Source organism: Anolis carolinensis, chromosome 2, assembly GCF_035594765.1.
Source record: "Anolis carolinensis isolate JA03-04 chromosome 2, rAnoCar3.1.pri, whole genome shotgun sequence".
In the NCBI taxonomy this organism is placed as follows: Eukaryota; Metazoa; Chordata; class Lepidosauria; order Squamata; family Dactyloidae; genus Anolis; species Anolis carolinensis.
The window spans coordinates 179,093,252-179,114,211 of NC_085842.1; the positions used below are offsets into that span (position 1 = coordinate 179,093,252).

Consider the following 20,960-nt stretch of genomic DNA (forward strand, 5'->3'; position numbering starts at 1 on the left):
TTGGGTTGCTGACCTGAAAGCTGCCAGGTTCGAATCCCACCCAGAGAAAATGCGGATGAGCTCCCTCTATCAGCTCCAGCTCCATGCGGGGACATGAGAGAAGCCTCCCACAAGGATAGTTAAAACATCAAAACATCTGGGCATCCCCTGGGCAATGTCCTTGCAGACGGCCAATTCTCTCACACCAGAAGCGACTTGGTGCAAGTCGCTCCTGACACGTAAAAAAAAAACAACACTTCTAGTGAATACAATGGCTGACAATATGGCACAATTGTAATGGATAGGAAATGAAGGCAAAACACAGAGAATATGTGCACACTCAGTGGTACTGTGTCCTTTAATGTGCTCATATATGCACAACAGTCTCACTTGTCCAGCCCAGGGCCAGGAGCCCCCAGTGACGCAATGGGTTAATCCTTGTGGTGGCAGGACTGATGACTTGAAGGTTAGGTTGCTGATCTGAAGGTTGCCAGTTTGAATCCCACCCGGGGAGAGTGCAGATGAGCTCCCTCTATCAGCCTCGGCTCCATGCGGGGACATGAGAGAAGCCTCCCACAGGATGATAAAACATCAAAACATCCGGGCGTCCCCTCGGCAACATCCTTGCAGGCGGCCAATTCTTTCACACCAGAAGCGACTTGCAGTTTCTCAAGTTGCTCCTGACATGAAAAAAGCAAGTCCAGGGCCATCACCTGTCAGCAGGATGGGATCAATGTACAAACAAAAACAAAAGCTCTCCATATGCAAAGCACGATTTACACCTGCGCATACCACCTCATACCAGCCATTAGTCTAAAGATACTTGGGAATTGATTGTGCTTTTTTAAAACGACCAAGGGCTCCTCATAACCGAATGCAATAAACAATAGTGTTGCTCCTGCGTGAATTAAATGAATGGATATCGTGCTTCTACTCAGCAAGGTCCCCATAGAAAAAAACGGAGTACTTCATTTTAAAATTTCTTCTCTGGCAGGCAACATTCTCTAAGCATCTTGGGATCTGGAACATGGATTGCAATTAAATGAGTTTTGTAAAACTCATTTGATGGCCGAAAGTGAGGAAGAGCTGAGGAGCCTTATCACCAGGGTGAAAGAAGAAAGTGCAAAAGCTGGGTTGCAGTTTAACATCAAGAAAATCAAGATCATGGCAACTACACCTATTGATAACTGGCAAATAGAAGGAGAAAACTTGGAGGCAGTGACAGAATTTATATTTCTAGGTGCAAAGATCACTGCAGATGCAGACTGCAGCCAGGAAATCAGAAGACGTTTACTTCTTGGGAGGAGAGCAATGGCCAAACTTGATAAACCAGTGAAGAGCAGAGACATCACACTGGCAACGAAGGTCCACATAGCAAAAGCAATGGTATTCCCCATAGTAACCTATGGATGCGAGAGGGGGACCATAAGGAAGGCTGAACAAAGGAAGATAGATGCTTTTGAACTTTGGTGCTGGAGGAAAATCCTGAGAGTGCCTTGGACCGCAAAAAGATCCAACCAGTCCATCCTCCAGGAAATAATGCCTGACTGCTCACTGGAGGGAAGGATACTAAAGGCAAAGGTAAAGTATTTTGGCCACATCATGAGAAGACAGCAAAGCTTGGGAAAGATCATGATGCAAGGGAAAGTGGAAGGAAAAAGGAAGAGAGGCCGACCAAGGGCAAGGTGGAGGAACAGTATCCTTGAAGTGACTGGCATGAACTTGAAGGAACTGGGCGCGGCGTGGACTGGTCCATGAGGTCATGAAGAGTTGGAATCGACTGGGCAACCCAGCAGCAGCAGCAGCAGTAAAAAGAACAAAATCCAAAGAACCCCAAACCATGTGCACAGATGTCTTTCTCTGTCCCAATTTTTAAAATACCTATAGAATAGTAAAACCATGTGAATTTACATAATCTTTTCCAGCTACTCACTGATGTTATACCACTAATTTCCTGGAAAATATTGTCATTAAACTGATTTAACACTGATTTAATGTTTCTCTTCACTTTAAAATGTCAATATAATACTTTAAATATGTTAATAACTGAAACAAAGAATTAAAATAATAGATTTTAGCATGTCTTCACACTGGTATAATGCTAATAAATAACTAATGTTAGCACATAAAAATGAACACTTCCAACTGTGCCATCACTCAGGCATTCTTTAGATCACCATCAGCCCAGTCTTAAAAGATCTTCAGTGATCTCCAGTGAAAAAAGAATGTTGATTGAGGCCCTGGGGTGTATTTATATTGTAGAATGAATACAGTTTAACACCACTTTATCAGCCATGGCTCACTGCTATGGAATCCTGGGAGTTGTAGTTTTTTGTTGCACCAGCACTCTTTGTCAGGGAAGACTAAAGACCTTGTAAAGTTACAGCACATTTGAGGCAGATTCCCCATGGGAAGTTACATGATTTGCCTTCACAGTTAAGCTGGTCCTAGTTCTGAAACTTTTGTTGAATACAAGCTATACCTTACTGTATGTCAGTACAGGTTGAGTGTCACTAATTTGAGATGCTTGGGACCAAAAGTGCTCCATATTTTGAATGGTTTTTTTTCCTTTCAGATTTTAAAATACACACCTCAAGAGATATCTTGGAGATGGGACCCAATTCATTTTTGTTTCATCTACACATAGCCTGAAGGTGATTTTATATGCAATACTTTTAAGACATTTGTGCATGAAACAAAGTCTGTGTATACTGAACCACCATAAAGAAGCAATGTCACCATCTCAGCCACCCATCTGAACTATTTTGGAATATTTCAGATTTTGGGCTTCTGGATCTGAGATACTCAGCCTGTAATGTTAATTAATACATATACATTATAACATTGTGTGTCCTAACTCTGCGTATAGAAAAGAATTTAAGTTATATTCCCATGAATTTTTCCCATGTAATTATCATAAGTGAAACATTAATTATTAAATTAGTACACATATGTTTCTTTAAAGAAATTAGCAAAATTCAGACAATACTCTTTTTTTCAACACAGCCTTTATTTTTCTTTTTTAACAGTTTAAAAAATATTAGTTAATGGTTTTGTATAAATGAAGTCAACTCACAGCTTGCAAAAATAATAGTAAAAAAAAGACACATGGAAACAACTGCTGATAAGAGACATTCGTTTTCTACCATAAAGGTCAGGGCTATGATTTTTCAAAAATTGACTGGGATGCCTCACCCCTATTGCAAATAATTAGTTGGCTGCATCCTCTATGCAGCAGCCATCTTAGCCGTAGTGTGAAAAGGAGCTTGGGGTAAAAGAAGTCCTAAGATGCTACAGTAAAGTATAATTTACATAACATTAAAATAGTTTCTGAAAGTGTGAAGTTATCAGTGTGTGTGCAGGTCAAAGGAGACATTTATTCACAGCATAAAGCTGGATTGATCGTGCAGTTGTTAATACTCTGACATGCTCCCCAGTAATCTCTAGCTAACACACACACAGAACAGTCTCCAAAAAGAATGTGATAAGTTTATTTTGTTTGCACCCTGGGAACCCAAAGGATAACTGCACTTCCAAAATGGCCATTCAGGATTGCAGTCAGAGATTCTTTGTGGCATCAATTAACCAAAATGTGAAAATACACCAAACATTTTCCTCGGATACTTTAAAAGACAGAATGTAAGTGGGTTCCAAGTCCTGAAAATTAAATTGATGGCCCTCAGAGGGAGAATGAAAACCTCTCTCACACACATTCATTCTCTCTGTACTATCCAGCACAATCCACTTAGAAATGTCTCCTGCCCATGTTTGCAGTATACTCTGGGTGAACATTTTCCCAAATCCCAACTCAATGCTTAACTTCCACCTATACAAGTAAATCCTTCTCTTGTCTGCTCTCTACAACCTCTTGTACCAAATGGAAATGGCATGGGCTTCTTGAATAGGAGCCCTTTTAAAATATTGGCCAGGGAACCTCAAGGTCCTTATAGTGGCATTGGTGGGAGCTTTACGAAAGTTACCAACATACAGGCAGTTCCACAAGACATCTTGTACTTTAGTGACCCATCGCTGAGGGCTGCTTCATGTATGGTATTTTTTTCCCTACAGATAAATCACACGGTAGGAAAAGCAGTGTACTTCATCACGTGTGAAGTATATAGCAGCAGGTAGGTACACAGATTCCTGTGGGCATTGGTTTGCCAGCTCATGCTTTTGGTGCAGCAAAGCAAATGCTCATACCATATTCCATAAAATGGCATGCATAGTTTTGCTACATAGAGAGGGGCTCTACATAGAAAACATATCATACGAAGTAGTGATTATATGCAGGAGGGTACAGTTAAGCCCATTGAGAGGCTGGTTTAAATCACATGCTTGGCTTTCTAGAATTTTTCTCTGGATTGGAACCCAATTCCCCAATACCAACACAGAACAAGAGGAAAGAAGAGAAATAAAAATGTGTTTATATATTAAGTTCCAGAATAATGGCTTTTTAAAAAGTTGGCTCAGTTCCATTTTCTGCAAGGAAGGCAACATCTATTTATCCAAAGTGATAGTCAAAAATGCATACTGTGCTACAAGTCTAACTTACTGTAGGATTATTCTAAGGCTCTATAAGAGCTGGGTATAGAATTACATCACATGAATGATATGTGCAACGCACATGTACACATGTAAAGTTGTATGTATGAAATGAGGATAGAATTTGGATCTGTGGATATATTTTAGCAGTGCACTCCTCACAACTTTCATCCTTCCATTTGGATATGGGATTGAATATAATTATCAGAGTTATCGACTAAAATAGCATTTAAAAGGAAAGGAAAACCCTAAAAGATGTATAATTATCCCTTAAATAATCAGTTTTGCCTTCTACCTCCAATCTGCTGTCTAGATCAGTTCTGAGAGGCGAGGAGATGTTTAGTTGGGGTTCTTCATTTAGTAAATTGAACCACGACTTTTAAAATCAAACAATTTATCTACATTTTTGAAGATAACACACCTCTTGCAAAATGTTTGCTGGGTTTCTGGATTGATAGAAAACCAGGAATGTATGATTTTATTGCCATAAAAGCAATTGAAGACTCTGCCTTCCAAAATACATCTTGCAAAAAGCTTGTGCTGCTGCAACTCTTCCAATCCTTTACACTCTGTTAAGGCATTAAGCCTTGCACTGTGTCCTCTTCCCTCATTAGCCTTGACTATTGTTAAAGCAAATTTCAGCACAAACTATAGGGGAGGTCAATCCTAACAGGGTATTCCCTATTAACCAGAGATCTAATGTAAGTTGTAAAAGCCAACAAACGGCATATATTGATTTCAGCTTGCGCCATGGTTGAGACTGATGTCAATGCAAGCTTTGGGCAAGCCTACCAGAGCATCTAAAAAACTGGGATGTAGGGAGGGAGGGTGCAAGCATATATTCTATTTGGGATCCCTTGGGAGCATTGGTATTGGCACCACCCTCAATAGTTTGCCAGCAATCATTCAAAGCAAATACATAGGAAGAATTCCTTCCTGAGGAAAATAAGCTTTTTAAGCTCATTTTCCCACGTACATCACGTTCCCTGCTGAATGGAAGACTAATGAGGCAGTGGGTCACACACTCTGCAAAGCTGCTGCATCCCATTGAGAGATATTCAGGAAACAATGCAAGAGTTTGTTCTTTTCATTCATCTGTCACAGTAAGTCAAACTCAAGGTGATGCATAAGCCTCTGAAGTCTTCCTTGTGAAAGTTAAACATCCTCCTTAAAACTGTAAACAGTTTAAGAACTGTTGCTGACAAATTACAAGGAAGAAAAATGGAGTGGGAAGGGGAAGAGTTATATGTGTCGAAACACTGTCTCAGATCTCAAACAAATTAGAAAAAAATATATGGGGAAGTAGAACAAACTGTTCACATCACAGCCTAGATTTAAACAGCAGTAACAAATGAGGTAGATAAAAAAATGAAACTTTTAAATGTTGCAAGGAAAAAAAACACAACTCAGCTAGAATACAATTGAAAAATTAACCAGTCATTGAAATGATACATTCCATTCATATTATACAAGCAAAGGTTCAAGCGTCACAACAGAAAAGTGCCTTAAAACACACATCCCAAAACCAAATTCACAGTTTGATTCCTAGTTGTCAATTTTTGTTTTGGAAAAAAATATGTAAGCAGCTGGGAGGGAAAGAAAACCAGACTACACAATAAACACAGATATTCAAAACCAATACAAAAGTACCAAATATTTCCCTCCTTCTTTCAATGTGCAAGTCAGCAGCTGGCTCAGGCTTTTTAAGACAGTCAGTTTTCTGTTGTTCATACACAGAAAGCAGGTGTTACAATCTTTCAAACACTGCAGTAGCTTTTTAAACAGATACTGTTAAAACATAGCTAATCATCCTGTACGTTGTGGATAACAAAAGCTTCTGTCCTCATATTCTCTGAGAATAAAAGGCAGAAACCAGTTATTATGAAGGATGCGCTGAAAACTGGCAGTGCCACCTGTCTTTTCCTCCATACAAAGTCTATTGGTTCAAAATGTGTATGACACAATATCATCATGCTCCACACTTGAGGTGGATAATTTGAGTGTGTACCGTACTACTAGAGATTGCGGAGAGGAAGTGGGGAAGGTTGTTGGTTTTGCCAGAAACGCCCCCATCTCTGCAACCTAAGCGACACAGATACAAGTAAATGGAAAAGACCCAACTGCTTGTAAACTGGAAATGACATAAAACAGGTAAGTTACTTGATCACTGCCCACTTTCTTTATCAAATTACAAAAAACCATGTAAGGAGTTCCCTGAAGGGAATCTCTATTAGGAGCTGCAAAACAATGGCTCTTTCAGAAGACCAACTAAAGTGGAATGGTTCAATGCACACGCTGCACAATGCAAACACAAGCCTTACTCAATGGGCATTGCCCTCGCCTCCCGCCCTCACCTTCACTATCCACATATAGGAAATCATGTTTTGTCCCACACAATCTGGAAAATATATATTGTCACTGTACATAAGCAAAGCTCATAGACAAATTCTGTTCCAAACTGGAGTGATAAGAGGAAACAGAGAAGGGGCTATGGCTTAACCTCTACAGCACCAATACTGCTTAAGCTTTGCTTCCTTTTAAGGGCACATTCTTGAGGAATTCCACACTGGAAAGAAGGAAACCCTTGTAGACTGCACTATGACTAATTAGTCTGGAAAGATTCCCCTGCCCAAAATGAACAAATCTTACATGAAGTTTTATATTGCTTTGGACCCATAAGAGTTACTTAAAAGAAGAATGTCATGTTCCACCTCTTGAGAAACTGTCTGAAGTACCTCTATGCATTGTACAACTTGTGCCTTAGAAGAAGATGACCAAAGTGAGGGTATCATTGCCATATTGTATTATGCTTTGATGGCATTTTTTTGCATCACATGAACTAAAACCAAGCCCCTTATTTGTGACATTCTAGTATAAACAATGAGATGAAAACAACTAACAAATCTACAAAACTGCACTATTTTGTGATCCTTAGTTGCGAAGGTAACTGATGTGTCAGAATGTGAGTCGTGCCAACTCCTCATGTAGGTGTGAGAAGGTTAAATTCAAAACAGCATGGGTAACTAGAAAGGAGATGCTGGAACCTCTGCACATATGTCCTAAACCCATGCCTTCCTCTTACTTCCAGTTTCAAAGTGAGCCAGTAAAAAATAAATCTGGAAAAAAGCTGAAGGTGAGGAAGTATGGCCTCAATACTCCACTCAAGCCTAAGCATGAAGTGCTTTAAATCCTTCCTTCTACTTTACATGAATTCAGCAGGAGCCTCATTCCAATATTCAGTTCTGCCCGTTACTAGTTTGGCTTTGACATTAAGGAGCACTTGATATTTTTATACCGCAACTATATTTACTACACTGCTCTTTTGTGGTACACCCCTCCCATCAAATGCATGACTTGTGAATGAGAAGTGTACATCCTTATCAATCTATTTGCATGTGCAGGAGAGCTTTGGTTGGACCATGAATCCCTAAAGTCATTCACATCAAGTGTGTTTGCTGCACACATATACACACCGAGGTACCACTGATATACTCAAGGCACACATACAATTGTTGCAGAAAACATAAAGTAGCCTCCTGTACTACTGCTCAATAGTTTATGTTTTGGGATCTGTCAAGTTATCTCATTTGGCAATACTTTTCAAGTACAGCACAAAATTCCCCCCTTTCCTGTGTGCTCCAACCAAAGTTTGCAGTCAATACCTCTTTTAGGAAAGCCAAAGAAGAAGAAAAAATGAGCAAACTTTTAAAAATAAAAATAAAAGATGTGTTTTAAGTATTTTTTAAAGAAAGATGTAACACTGTTCTCATTTTTTCAAACTGAAACGTCTCCCCACCAAATACATTTAATTCCACTGCTGCAGATCATCATAGGATTTACAGCAATGCACTGTTCAAACATCAAACTTCAAAAGACTACAACTACTTTTTTGCCTTTCCAGTAAAAATCTGAAAAGATGCTAAAGATTATCTATCACAAGGCACTGCAAATCTTTGCAGGCAGAACAAGGAGGCTGCATTATACATGGGAAACAGGGTCTTTTCTCCTGGTGGAAACAAAAGGGAAGGGAAGCTGCAAAACACCCAGATGTTCTGGGAACCACTTACTTTTCCAATAACATTTTAAGAGGCAAGTTCAAATATGTTGTTTGTCTCTGCAGTATTCTAGGTAGCCTGGCCATCCAATTAGAACATAATGAAGCCAAAACACTTTCATTTAATTCAATTGCTTTAAATGGGACTCAAATGCCTGAATCTCAGATACCTAGTTTTAATTTAAGGATGGGAATCATGTGGCCCTGAAGATTTTATTTAACTGCAATTCTTGCCATCCTACTGAGAACAGGAATGGTTGCAGGATCACCTCGTCTGCTTTCCTGCACTGTAATGAATTACAGTCTCCTCTACATTCCTCTTACTTTTCTTAGCAAAGCAGGTACATTTCCATGTTCGACAACAGCGCAAATCTGACACAACACTGCAGAGACAATAATTTAACTTTGCAAATTCAGAATACAAGCAGAGCTCTGTAATTCTTAATATATGGAGGCGAAAGGGAAATCCACGTGGGGATGCAATGTTAAGTGCCTGGAGTCCTAACTGAAGCAGCCCTGCTAGTCTAAAACTCTTGAACAGGGGGAAGGGGGATATCTGTTAAGAGTCAAAATAGATGAAGAAACAACAAATGTAATGTTAGTCCTAGCAAATTATGTCTATGGCCCAATTAAGGCAACTATGAAATGGAGCCATTCCTTTGGCAAAAGGATCTTGCTAAGTATAGGCCTTATGGAGGAGTTGAAATACAATTTATTAAATTAAGAAGCTGTGAAAGTGTAAAACTCCAAACAGTGGTGACCTTTCAGTTATGTTACTCAGCAAATTCCCAGACCATGGGTTTGTCTTTCTGTTTAGCCTAAAATGCTAGAATGTTGAGCAAAAGGAAGCCTGGTATTCTTTTCTTGCTACCGATCATGGTTGTACAGCTTGTTTATCTTTCATCTTTCACAAAAAATGGAACACTTTCTCTTTGGAGTAAACAAAAAAGAAGCACATAAGCTTCTTAAGCTGCAAGAGACAACATTGATGACAACATTGATCTTCTAAACTATGGACCTCCATACATCTAATTCACTGTTAAGCAGACCCAATTGGTATCCAACTGTGAGCACATGACCCTGTTTCCATGCATAATTTTTCCGTTCATAAAAACTGTGTTAAGTATGGATCACAAATGAGGTGCAAATGGGTGACATGGGACATTTTAAAGCCCCTTAGGCAATCCCCCCTTCTGTTCCCATCCCCTCTGCTACTGCCCTCCCACCTCTGCTCAATAGAAGATTTGTGTCAGCTGCAAAATAAGCTTTTATATATATAAAAAAAGACACAACCCCAAAACTCAGGTACAAAAATCTGGTCAACAACCCATATACATCTATCAAATGCAGTGTGCGTATAAGGAATCTAGCTGCCATTAATTGCCCAGTAACAATTACAAACCTTGCAAAATGAACTAATCAGTGACAACTGTTTGTGTGTTTTCTTTTGATAATCTTTCAGTTTATCATTGGATTCAAACTACAGCTAGTCAGGCTACCAGCATTTTTCTTCCTTACTTTTCTTTTTTACTTTCCCAAGCTAGCCTGTGATCTGAATTGACAATGAAACCAGAGAAACAGAAAATTAAGGAGGGTTGTGCCATCCCCTTCAGTAAACTAACTCAAATGCTCAAAGGTGTAAAATTTAAGAAGAGCTACTATCATTCTAAAAAAGAAAACCAAACCCATGAGAAGTAGCAAGGAAACTGGGACAAGAATGGCAAGGAAGGCTCATCAATAATAAGCAGCACATGGGCATGATGTCCATCTCAGGAAGAATGAGATGAACAGGTTGAAGCTCTCTCAAGTACTTTTTAAAAGAAAAAGGTCTCCCCGGCCCTCCAACCCGCCCACCCCAACAGAAAATGAAATCAAGTATTCAAAGAAGAGAATGCAAAGGCAGTCTCCCACCACTCCCATCACACTTTGCCGCACTGGGGAATTCACTGCCCCCCAACAATCCAGGCTGCAGAATGCAAGGCAGAGGAATGGAATCATGAGTTATAGGCACAGTCCCCATCGCTATCCTCCTTGAGCCATCCATCTTCACTTGGGACCTGGAGGGATGGGAGCTGGATTCTGCACAGGGGAGGCGGGGAAGGCTGGCATGCTTATCCCTGGCTGAAAGGGTCCCGCAGGCTGAGCAGGGACGACGACGGGCTGCGGGGGCGTCCCTGAAATGCCCATCCATTGCACTGGGTAAGTTGTCCCCGCCATGGTGTTGTACTGGCAAACATGGGGCACTCCGTACGGCGATATCGTGCCAGAAAAGGGTGAGAGGGGGAGTCCCTGGGGCAAAGCGGCTGGTATTGTCCCACGGATCTGGGAAAGGGAAGAAATCCATGTGGATGTGTACCCCACTGTAGATGCTGTTGTCTTGAAAAACAAAAGAAAACAGAGGCTATTTAAAAAGAGAGAAATCCAGGTTTAGCAGTAATTTGTAGCACCCGACAATAGATTATGTACTTCTGTCTTTCTGGCTATTATTAAAAAACCAAAAGAAGAAGAAGAAGAAGAACTGAAACATAGAAGGTTATAAGGCTAGTTGCTACTGGTTAGAGCAGGGATCCTCAAAACTTTTAAGGAGAGGGTCAGTTCACGGTCCCTCAGACTGCTGGAGGACTGGAGTATAGTCTGGAAAAAAATAAACGAATTCCTATGCATACTGCATATATCTTATCTGTGCAAATATATACCTCATATATATGAAAGAACAATACAATAAAGGCAGTTCCTGAGTTACAAATGACTCATAGTTAAGAATGGGGGTGAGACAACAGAAAGTGAGAGATATCTACTCCTCGGAAGGGAAATTCACTCCTGAAACAGTTATTATCATGGGAAAAAGGTGTCTCAACTGAAGCTTTATCGCCAAGCTTTGTTTCCATAGCAAGCCAAAATTTTCAAAATACAATTATCACAGGGACAGAAAGTGAGGTGAAATCAAACACCACACACATACACAAATATATATATATATGGTTGGAGTTGCACTGAAAAAATGTACCTATTCCGACTTACAAACAAATTCAGTTTAAGAACAAACCTACAGAACCTATCTTATTTGTAACTTGAGGAGTGCCTGTATTTATAATTAAGAGCCATTTTAACCAACATAAACTTACCAGTATTTCAATGGGAAGTGTGGGCCTGCTTTTAGCTGATGAGATAGTCAAGTTAATTATGATTGTTGTTGCTTTCAAGTTGTTTCAGACTTATGCCAGACCTAAGTCTAAAGTTTAGGGCGGAGGCCGGATAAATGACCTTGGAAGGCCACATTTGGCCCGTGGGCCTTGGTTTGGGGACCCCTGGTTTAGAGATTCAGACTAAAATGAGGAGAGCCAGTTTCGAATCATCCAATCAGTAATGAACTCCACTTAGTGATCTTTGTCTATCACTTGTTCTCTCAGCCTGGCTGAGTTGCCCAGGATCCTTACCACACTTCATTGTTATAGCATTATACAGTATTACAGTATGCCAATTTAAGTATCATGGCAATATCATATGAGATCTTGGGATATGCAGTTTAGGGAGTGTCATTTAGGAGTCTCAACCAAAGAACTCCTGAACCTCGCTATACTAGAAACCCCAGAATTCCCACCCGCGCACCTCTCTTCTCTATGCTCCAAAAGGGTGCCTCGACTAAGGCAGTATTGGGATATCTCCCTTGTTGTCTGGTCAGATATCAAGCCTGTTAGGATTTGAATTCTTTTAAAGAAAATGAAGGTGTAAACCTCCTGGTAAAAATACACAGTAGACCAGGTGGAGTTGGTCACATTGGCTAGTGCTGATTAAAGCAATTGTCCAAAGATGTCTGATAGGTCATATGTTTCCACTATGATTCAAGGATAACACAACCACCATACCTCATATACTCTGCTCCAACTGTCCGTGTCTAGTCGGTGCTTGTTTTGTTTGATCTGGTTGAGACTTGGCTTGATAAGAGAGTTCCCCACTTTTTCTTTTGCCCAATCATCCACTAGTTTATGTAAGTCATCTGTGAACATCCCTTTCTTACTGGCCGTCGTTTGCTGACAAGAAGCAGTGCTGCTAACAATGCAGAGCTGGTCTAGGGAGGAGAGAGATTTAGAAAAAAAAAGGTTACAGAAAGCAGATTCAAAATAGCCAAATGGGGCATTTAACCACCTGGAACACATAAAGACAACAAGAAAAGCTGTGGTGTTGCATGTACCCAAAAATATTATAAATAAAATAGACACATACATGCATACGCTAACGTGTGTAAATTCTACTGCTACTGCTACTACTACTACTACTACTACTACTACTACTACTTTTTTCCATGTCAGGAGCAACTTGAGAAACTGCGTCGCTTCTACTGTGAGAGAATTGGAAGTCTGCAAGAATATTGCCCAGGGGATGCCTGGATGTTTTATCATCCTGTGGGAGGCTTCTCTCATGTGCCACTACTACTACTACTACTACTACTACTACTACTTATATTATTATTTATTTCTTACCTGCTTCCCCTAATGGCTTGAGGTGGGTATTATTAAGCTTTGAAATTCCAGCAGATTTGCATATACACTATAGACATTCCCTTTCTTTTCAATGAGCTTGCTTTCTATGTTCTGCATTTTTAACAGATTTAAATTATACCATGTACTGTACATTCAACCCCTGTTCCCCTCTTTTGATTATGCCTTGCTTGCCTCCCTCCTCCAGTGTAAGTCTCCCTTTTCATTGGGTTAATGCCATCTATTATACCTGCAAACTAAGAAAACCTCCACTGGGTTTCACTTTCCAACCATTTCTATTTTTGACAGCACCCTGTCCTTAATCTGTATAATAAGCATAGCTAAAAGGAGACTATCACTGAATTTAGATTTGCTTTTAAATAGCTGTAGTAGAGAGTTCTTCTTCAAAAAAGAAAAACAAGGGAATTTAGACCACAGGAGGAAGCCCTCTTGGTGGCTGCTTCCAGGCTTTGGAACTACTTTCCAAAAGTGTTTAGAGAGGCCTCTAGATGCCTCAGTAAAATAGTTATATTAACAGAAAGAAAAATGATGACGATTCTCTTAAAATAAAGCTACACACCAGGCCATACACAGCTGGATGTTGCTCCTCTGCCCCTTATTCAGGCCATGGCAGGAAATAGATTTGTCTTGCAAATGTGAACTTTTTATCGGCATGCTATCTGTTAATGCATACATTCTGGAGTACAAATTATATCTTACAGTTGACACTCTGGGATGTTGAACTGGACCAAGTACAAACAAAAATGCTCCCAGGACTGTTTTCCTTGCATATTCCAAACATTCAAACATGGATGCAGCAACACACATACATACCTGTCTCTTGATCACTCTTATGCCGTGTACCCATCACTGGATGCCCTTTCCTTACTCCACTTGCTCTATTTTGCCTTCTGGTAGTAATATCATTTTTTCCTCCCCATTCCCTCCCCTGCCTTTTAACATTTGCCTGTTAGCTGGAAGCCATGGAAAGTGATGCACTATAGCCTCCAGCCACATCTTTTTCTCAGAGTGTCTCTGTCCCCATGGGGAAAAATATCTCTTTATATAACTTGTAGGGGCAAGGGGTCTTGTAAGGGTTAAGGGAGGCATATCCAGTGAGTTTTTATTTGAGGGGGAGGATGTTTAGCATCTTATACAAGCCTGACCAGCATGATAAAAACTATGGTATGTGAATTAGCTGGATTTTTTCATTTGGGTTTATTTTTAGAAGGCAGGATGAAATTTGAAAATACCTTGGCTCGTCTCTGTTTGCGAACAGCTCTGATGCAGCAAATGGGCTTGAATGCTCAACTGATAGTCTATTACAGAGGCCGCAGTAGTAGCACAGCAGCATTCTGTGGGGCAGAGGAATGGAAGAAAGGGATGAAAGGCACATAGTTAGAAACTATTCTGTAGGAGAGGAGTCAGAGGATGAAGTCAAATAAATATGATATAGGTATGATTAAATCATTACAAATCCGTTTGAGGAATCCTGGGCATGCAACTAGCACTCATTCTTCAGATACTTTATTGAAAAGCTCTGTACAGTGTAGATGAAGAGAGGATATACACAGCAAATGGGCAGTGGAAAATTTTTCTGGGCATTTGGGAGTGAACTGGCAAGAAAAACATCAATATTTCTGCTCTTGCAAAATGACAAGCAATGTGAACCGAAAAAGAGGCCTTGTCCAAAGAGAAAGTAACTACTTGTTAACAGACTCCTCTTGGTTCTTCTGTGAACCTTCCACTTTTGTTATGTATTAAAATAACTTTCACTTTGATCAAATTCCCACAACAGCACCAGTTATGGACTGTCTTGCACTCTCATGTCCTTACCAGCAGCCACAAGGCCATTATCTACATGTGAGAGAGACTGGGGCCTGCTCCGCAGCTTGCTTTTGAAAGATTTAGGCCGGCGTGGAGATGACAGTGGCAGGGAGATCTCAGATGATTCCGATCTGCTATCTTTGATGGTGCGAAGACGCTCATATAATTCCTGCAATTCTCTGTTCTGCTGAGCCTGAAGAGTCACTACCTCCTGTATATGTCTGGGCAAGATGAGAAAACCAAACCCTCAGTAAGAAGAAGCCCCAAACAGAAAGCTTGTAAAGATATTTCAGTGTATCCAATAATTCTGGCTATTACCATTATTCACTGAAGTGTTTAGAAAGTAATTCACACTTTTACTCATTAAAATAGTAAAAATCTGATTTAGCACACAGTTTATTGCATCACTTAGGATTGATAAGGATTGATTAGAAAATGGTTTTAGAACTTGAAAAGCTCCAGTCAGATGCTGCTAAAATGCATTTATATGCCCATAAAAATTAACTTTAGAAATATTATGCTCCATTCAGTCCACCTTCGGGGTATCCTCCAGGATCAGAATCACAGCTTAGAAAAGGTACCCTTTTGGACTGCAACTCATAGAAACCACTAGTTAGTACATTCATTTAAAAAATCCCCAAGCTCCGATTAAGAACTCTTGAAATCTGTTATAATGGCCAGTGATCCTTACTTCTCCCGCAAATGTTGCAGCTCCACCTTCAGATCCTCATCTTCAATTTCAGATTCATCATCACTGCTCATTGGGGATGAGGGAGAATAAAAGAGGGAACTGCGCCTCTTTGTGTGGGTGCCACCCCTCTCCTCATGTGACTGTTGGCTTCGCTCCCAGCTTTGTAAGTTACAACCCATGGGGGCAGAAAGTTCACTATCAGAGCTTGGCTGCTTCTGCACAAAGCCCCCTTTGGACCAGGGCTCCAAGCTAGACTGCATGCTGCTAGCAGTGGCTGAGGTCTCCTCCAGTTCCCGCTGCTCAGGAGTAGTGGATGATCCATCTGTTTCAACCACAGCACTGGCCAATACAGCCATTGCTCCTTGCCTAAGAGTCCCCTCTTCTCCCATAGGCTCCGAGGAAGGAGGCATCTCACAGTGTTCACTTTCTGAACCACCTGAGGCCAACTGCTGAGGCACTGTGATTACCTGGGTAAGAGAAAGGCAGAAGAAAAGCATTAATTTGGTAGAGTCCATTTTCCAAAAAAGAGGATCAAGACCAAGGTAGGCAAGCAAAGGGGTATTTGATTTCCTAAGGCTGCAGCTCTAAATTTCATCATGTGTACTAGAAATTCCAGTGTCCGCCATATGACTAGGTGAGCTTCCAAACAAGACTTTTACTGTGCTATCAACACACTTCATTTATCAAATCCTACAGAGAAACCCAGATGCGGCCACCTTCCATTTATAATCCCCCCCTCCAAAAAACCCCCTCCACAATGGGAGATACATAACCAATTTCAAATGGAAGTATTAGAAGGTGTTTGCCTGGTAGCAATATCAAATGTATACAATTGTTCACACAGTGAATGGGACTAGGACTATACAACAGTTCAACCAGGGGTGGGCAGCTACTATGTCCCTCCAGGGTCCCAATCTTGAAGTTGGAATTCAACCTGGAAATTGAGGAAGTTCCCCAGCTTTGAGCAACAAGGAACTAAGATTCCTCAAGTCTAATTTTCTCAGGGTTTTTTTTTTTTTTGCTTACTTTCCAAAATCTTAATACAGCATATGTAACCATGTAACCATACATTTAAATCAATATAATTTCAAAGAGTTAATATTTAAAGATCACAATATGCAAAAACATAACATTCAATCAAAGCTAAAACAAATAAGAAGACTTAATGTATGTAAGAAGCTACCAAATGTACACCAGAGCTCCAGCATATACGGGACAGCAAATACTTACCTGCCATTCTAAAAATGGGAAAATAATGTAGCAGGCCATGTCAATGCAGACTTGGACTGCAGTGGCATAAATGCCAGCTGACCCTAGAGCTACAGACACTATACAAAAGAAGAGGGGGGAAATCTCACACAAAATCACTAACAATGTTCCTAGGAAGTACTGATGCAGACAGAATTCCAAAGAGAAAATGCCTGGGAGAGAAAGATTGAAAACTCGCCAGATTTATAGATTCCTTTAAAAACTCCTTTGAATGAATAGTCATCAAAATGCTGTCTCATAAAGGCCTTCTAGGGAATCCTCTCAACTGCAGCAACTGCTCACAGCTGCGCAGTGAGCAGAGAGAACAAAACAAAGTGGTTTCGTAAAGACTGCGACACAATAAGGGAGGGAGGAAAATGTACATGAAAGCCCAGGGAGCTACAGGATACAGACCTGCATGCTGTTCACACAAAGGGAACACTTTATGAATATATAAAATGTTACTGCAACAACAGAAAAGCCAGTGCACCAAGAACTACTGAACAGAATAAAAAGCTCTTTTGCAGAAACCTGGGGCAAATATAGACCAAGTCATCGGTATTACTTATTTATGTACTGCATCTTGTTTGTCTAATGTTAATGTGGCATTGAATTATTGCAAATTTGGTAAAAATACAGTAAATTAATAAATATTACATACTATCACTAACTAAAAAATGAGACAGTGCCATGATTTGGATAAATCCCTTCAAAAATTCATGATCCAAACAAAAAAAGCTCACATCCAAAAGTCATGGAAGTAATGTCAAAAGCATGTCTACTATTAACACCAGGAACATAATTCTTACAAGTTTTACTTGCGAAACGCCTTTCTTGAAAATGTCTGTTCTCTCCCATGACATACTTCACAACTACAGTAGTCTCGCTTATCAAACATCCACTTATCCAATGTTCTGTATTATCCAATGCAGTTGGTCTTTTAGTAGTCAATGTTTTTGTAGTCAATGTTTTCAATACATTGCGATATTTTGGTGTTAAATTAATAAACAAGGTAATTACTACATTACATTACCGTGTATTGAACTGCTTTTTCTGTCAATTTGTTGTAAAACATGATGTTTTGGTGCTTAATTTGTAAAATCATAATGTAATTTAATGTTTAATAGGCTTTTCCTTAATCCCTCCTTATTATCCAACATTTTCACTTATCCAACGTTCTGCTGGCCCCTTTATGTTGGATAAGTGAGACTCTACTGTATGTCATTCCTGACCATTAGAAATATTTGTATCCTTTAAAAACCTCTACATATTTTTTATACCCATCTGGGCTACCTCTTTGAGGGGTGGGAGAATATGCATTGCAGGCCCGATTGAATGAAAGAAACAAGAGAGGAAAGTCAACTGCAATGTGGCTTCTGAATCATCATTCACTGCTAATGCAGCTCTCATAGTCAAACAAATGGTGCACCCTATTTTGGTACATGAAATGCTGGAGCTAAAATGATAATGGAGCTATTTCTAAAAATATTTTCAACCATGTAGTGATTTTCTTGGGATCAGTTCAGAGAGACAGATCAACAGTTGTTACTAGAGCAATACCTGTTAATAATGTCCACAATAAACTGAATTTGTTTCAGCAATTCAGTACAGTTCACAAAATAGCATACATGCAAGACACAGTCTCAAGCATTTATAGTCATAAGGCCAAACTAAAGTGAAAGAAAGACATAACATACAGGCTCTATAAACACATATCCATTAACTTTGGGGCTTCTTTTCCTCCCTTTTCTCGCTTTATAAAGTAAATAATTAAGATGAATAGATTTGGTTTTTGCAGTAGTTTTATTTCCATGTTCCTGGAAACACTGATTGAGCCAAGAGCAGCAGTTAACTGGGGATGTTTTCCACATTGCACTTCCACAATATGGGAATACATTTCTAATTGTCACTCTCATCCTAGAAACAACATATGCCTGTATTTCTGAAAAAGATAAAATAACTGCCACACTGATCCTTAGCAGGGCCATTTCATTCTACAGTGCTTTTGAAGTAATTAGATACAAGTAGGTCTCTCAGTCATAAGATCGCCCCACAGGGTGAAGCAACTGGATGGCAATTAACAATACTGAGTCATTTGTAACATTTCCTTTCATTGACACTGATGGTATATCACATAATTCAATGCCACATGAATGTAAGACATGTATAAGTTAGGGGTAGGGGTTAATGATATAGGAGGACTTACTAAATGATATAGGAAGACTATTGAGTTTAGCAATGACCTGTGATGTTTTTTATGCTTTTTTGTAGTTAAAAAGTGATCTATTTGAAATAAATCCACAATTTTTAGCAACTGAAACTTCAAGCACACAAGTAAGCCATAGTGGGAAGATGACACTTAATTCCTCTCCAAAAAAGGCCTCTTGTTAATCCTAATCTACAAGAGACAGAGAGTGAGGAGTGAGGATGGTCTTAAATTAAGATTATCTCGGTCTATGATGGACATGACACCTGCCAGTTTTGAGGCACATGCTTGGATTGCAGAAGGTACATTCTTAGTGGTGGTTCCTGGACAGGAGTCAGTTCCTGAGCCATTGGCTGCTGACGCTTGCACGTTGCCATGAAAGAAACAATTGTTCCCTGTGCGAAGTAACAAATTAGCTCTGGCACACTGGTGAAAAATAATTACTATGCCCCCATTTCAGGCACTCTGTGAATCACTGGTGTATACTTTTGTTAAAGCAGGGAATGGGAAATCTTTTTCCAGTCAAAACTGGAATTATTGGGAGCTCCCTACTTTCCCCTCTGCAAGGCTATATTTGATGGGGATCAGACCTCTGCCCCTTCTTTTTCTCTCCTGTGAGTGAGTGTGAATGAGTGGTGAGAACACTCTGTGGAAAACTTGCAAGAAGTGCAATCATGACTTTCAAAACACCAAATAAAGCAGCAACAACACAGCATTCGAAAACTCTCTTAGTGATTTTCAGCTGTGCCACATATCCAACAGATAAGAAAATGACTGACCAATCATCAAAGAAATCCATCAGCAGAACAAGAGCCCCCTGAAATGCAGCAGCCTCCAGATTTCTGGTTAAAAGCTATCCTTTCTGAGTACCTCAAAGCCTACATTAAGTGAGAGTAAACTAGCAGAATTTCTCCAGATACAAATCTTCATGCAAATTCTCCAAATATGCACCAATAGCAGGACCGGGCGGTAGCGCAGGCTGGAAAGCAAGCCAGCTGCAACAAATCAACAAATCACTCTGACCAAGAGGTCATGAGTTCGAGGCCAGCCTGGTGCCTGCGTCTTGTCTCTGTTCTGTGTCATGGCATTGAATGTTTGCCTTTATGTGTGCAATGTGATCCGCCCTGAGTCCTCTTTGGGGTGAGAAGGGCGGAATATAAATGCTGTAAATAAATAAATAAAATTGATCTATAAGGTATGCATCTGTTTTTAACACATTTTTGTAAAAAAAAATCTTGCTGTTTCTGATTTGTCTTCAGAGAAACGTTGATAGACAAGAGATTAAAAATAGGTAAATACAGGAGAAACCAATTTAGGATACTTCATGGGAAATGGAAAGAGAACAAAAAGACAAAAAAAGTTGAAATTGTCAGGAACTGAAAATCAGAAAATGCCTCATATAGTGATTTGAAGAAATTAATCATGGTTGTAAACCAAAGCTAAAAGAAAAGTTTATCTATGGACTATAATCCCCCAAATAACTTGGTAAGGGATCTGAAGAAGACTACTCCTAAAAAGTAACTTCCTCAAATTTTGCTGGCCATTGGTAGTTCTTGAAATTCCTTCTCCATTACACATCACCAACTTCCAAGTATCTTCCAGAAATTTAACAGTTCTCACTAGTCGTCCAGCTGTGACTGTAAGTATGGGCAATGTTTATATTAAAATTCTATGAAAACTTGTTTTAGAACTGGTAGACAGGAAACTATTTATAGTCTTTGAAAGCAGCAAAACAAATCCCCCTTCATGACAAGGCATATTTGAGCACAATTGAATTAACTAACAAGCTTATTCCTACCTGAAATCGGCCTCGTTGGAATGATCCAGCCACAGTTTTAGACTGACCAGTCATTTTATCCTCTACTGTTGCTTGCTCAGAGAGAGAAATCCAATCAGGCGTAATATCCCCAGCCATTTCATCTGTTGTGATTTTTT

At 39.8% G+C, this 20,960-nt stretch overlaps 1 protein-coding gene across 5 annotated transcripts in view; it reads right to left on the reverse strand.

Annotated features, from left to right (window-relative positions):
- Window positions 1–2,968: 2,968 nt before the first annotated feature.
- The window catches only part of wnk3 (WNK lysine deficient protein kinase 3), a 148,966-nt gene continuing 130,974 nt past the window's right edge, over window positions 2,969–20,960 (reverse strand). For all 5 annotated transcript variants that reach the window (XM_062971191.1, XM_062971192.1, XM_062971193.1 and 2 more), the window contains exons 19-24: window positions 20,824–20,945; window positions 15,572–16,038; window positions 14,890–15,101; window positions 14,307–14,408; window positions 12,442–12,644; window positions 2,969–10,951 (exon numbers count right to left, since the gene is read on the reverse strand). In XM_062971191.1, coding sequence (XP_062827261.1) covers window positions 10,622–10,951; window positions 12,442–12,644; window positions 14,307–14,408; window positions 14,890–15,101; window positions 15,572–16,038; window positions 20,824–20,945 — 1,436 coding nt within the window. In that variant the 3' untranslated portion in view covers window positions 2,969–10,621. The remainder of the gene's footprint in view (window positions 10,952–12,441; window positions 12,645–14,306; window positions 14,409–14,889; window positions 15,102–15,571; window positions 16,039–20,823; window positions 20,946–20,960) is intronic.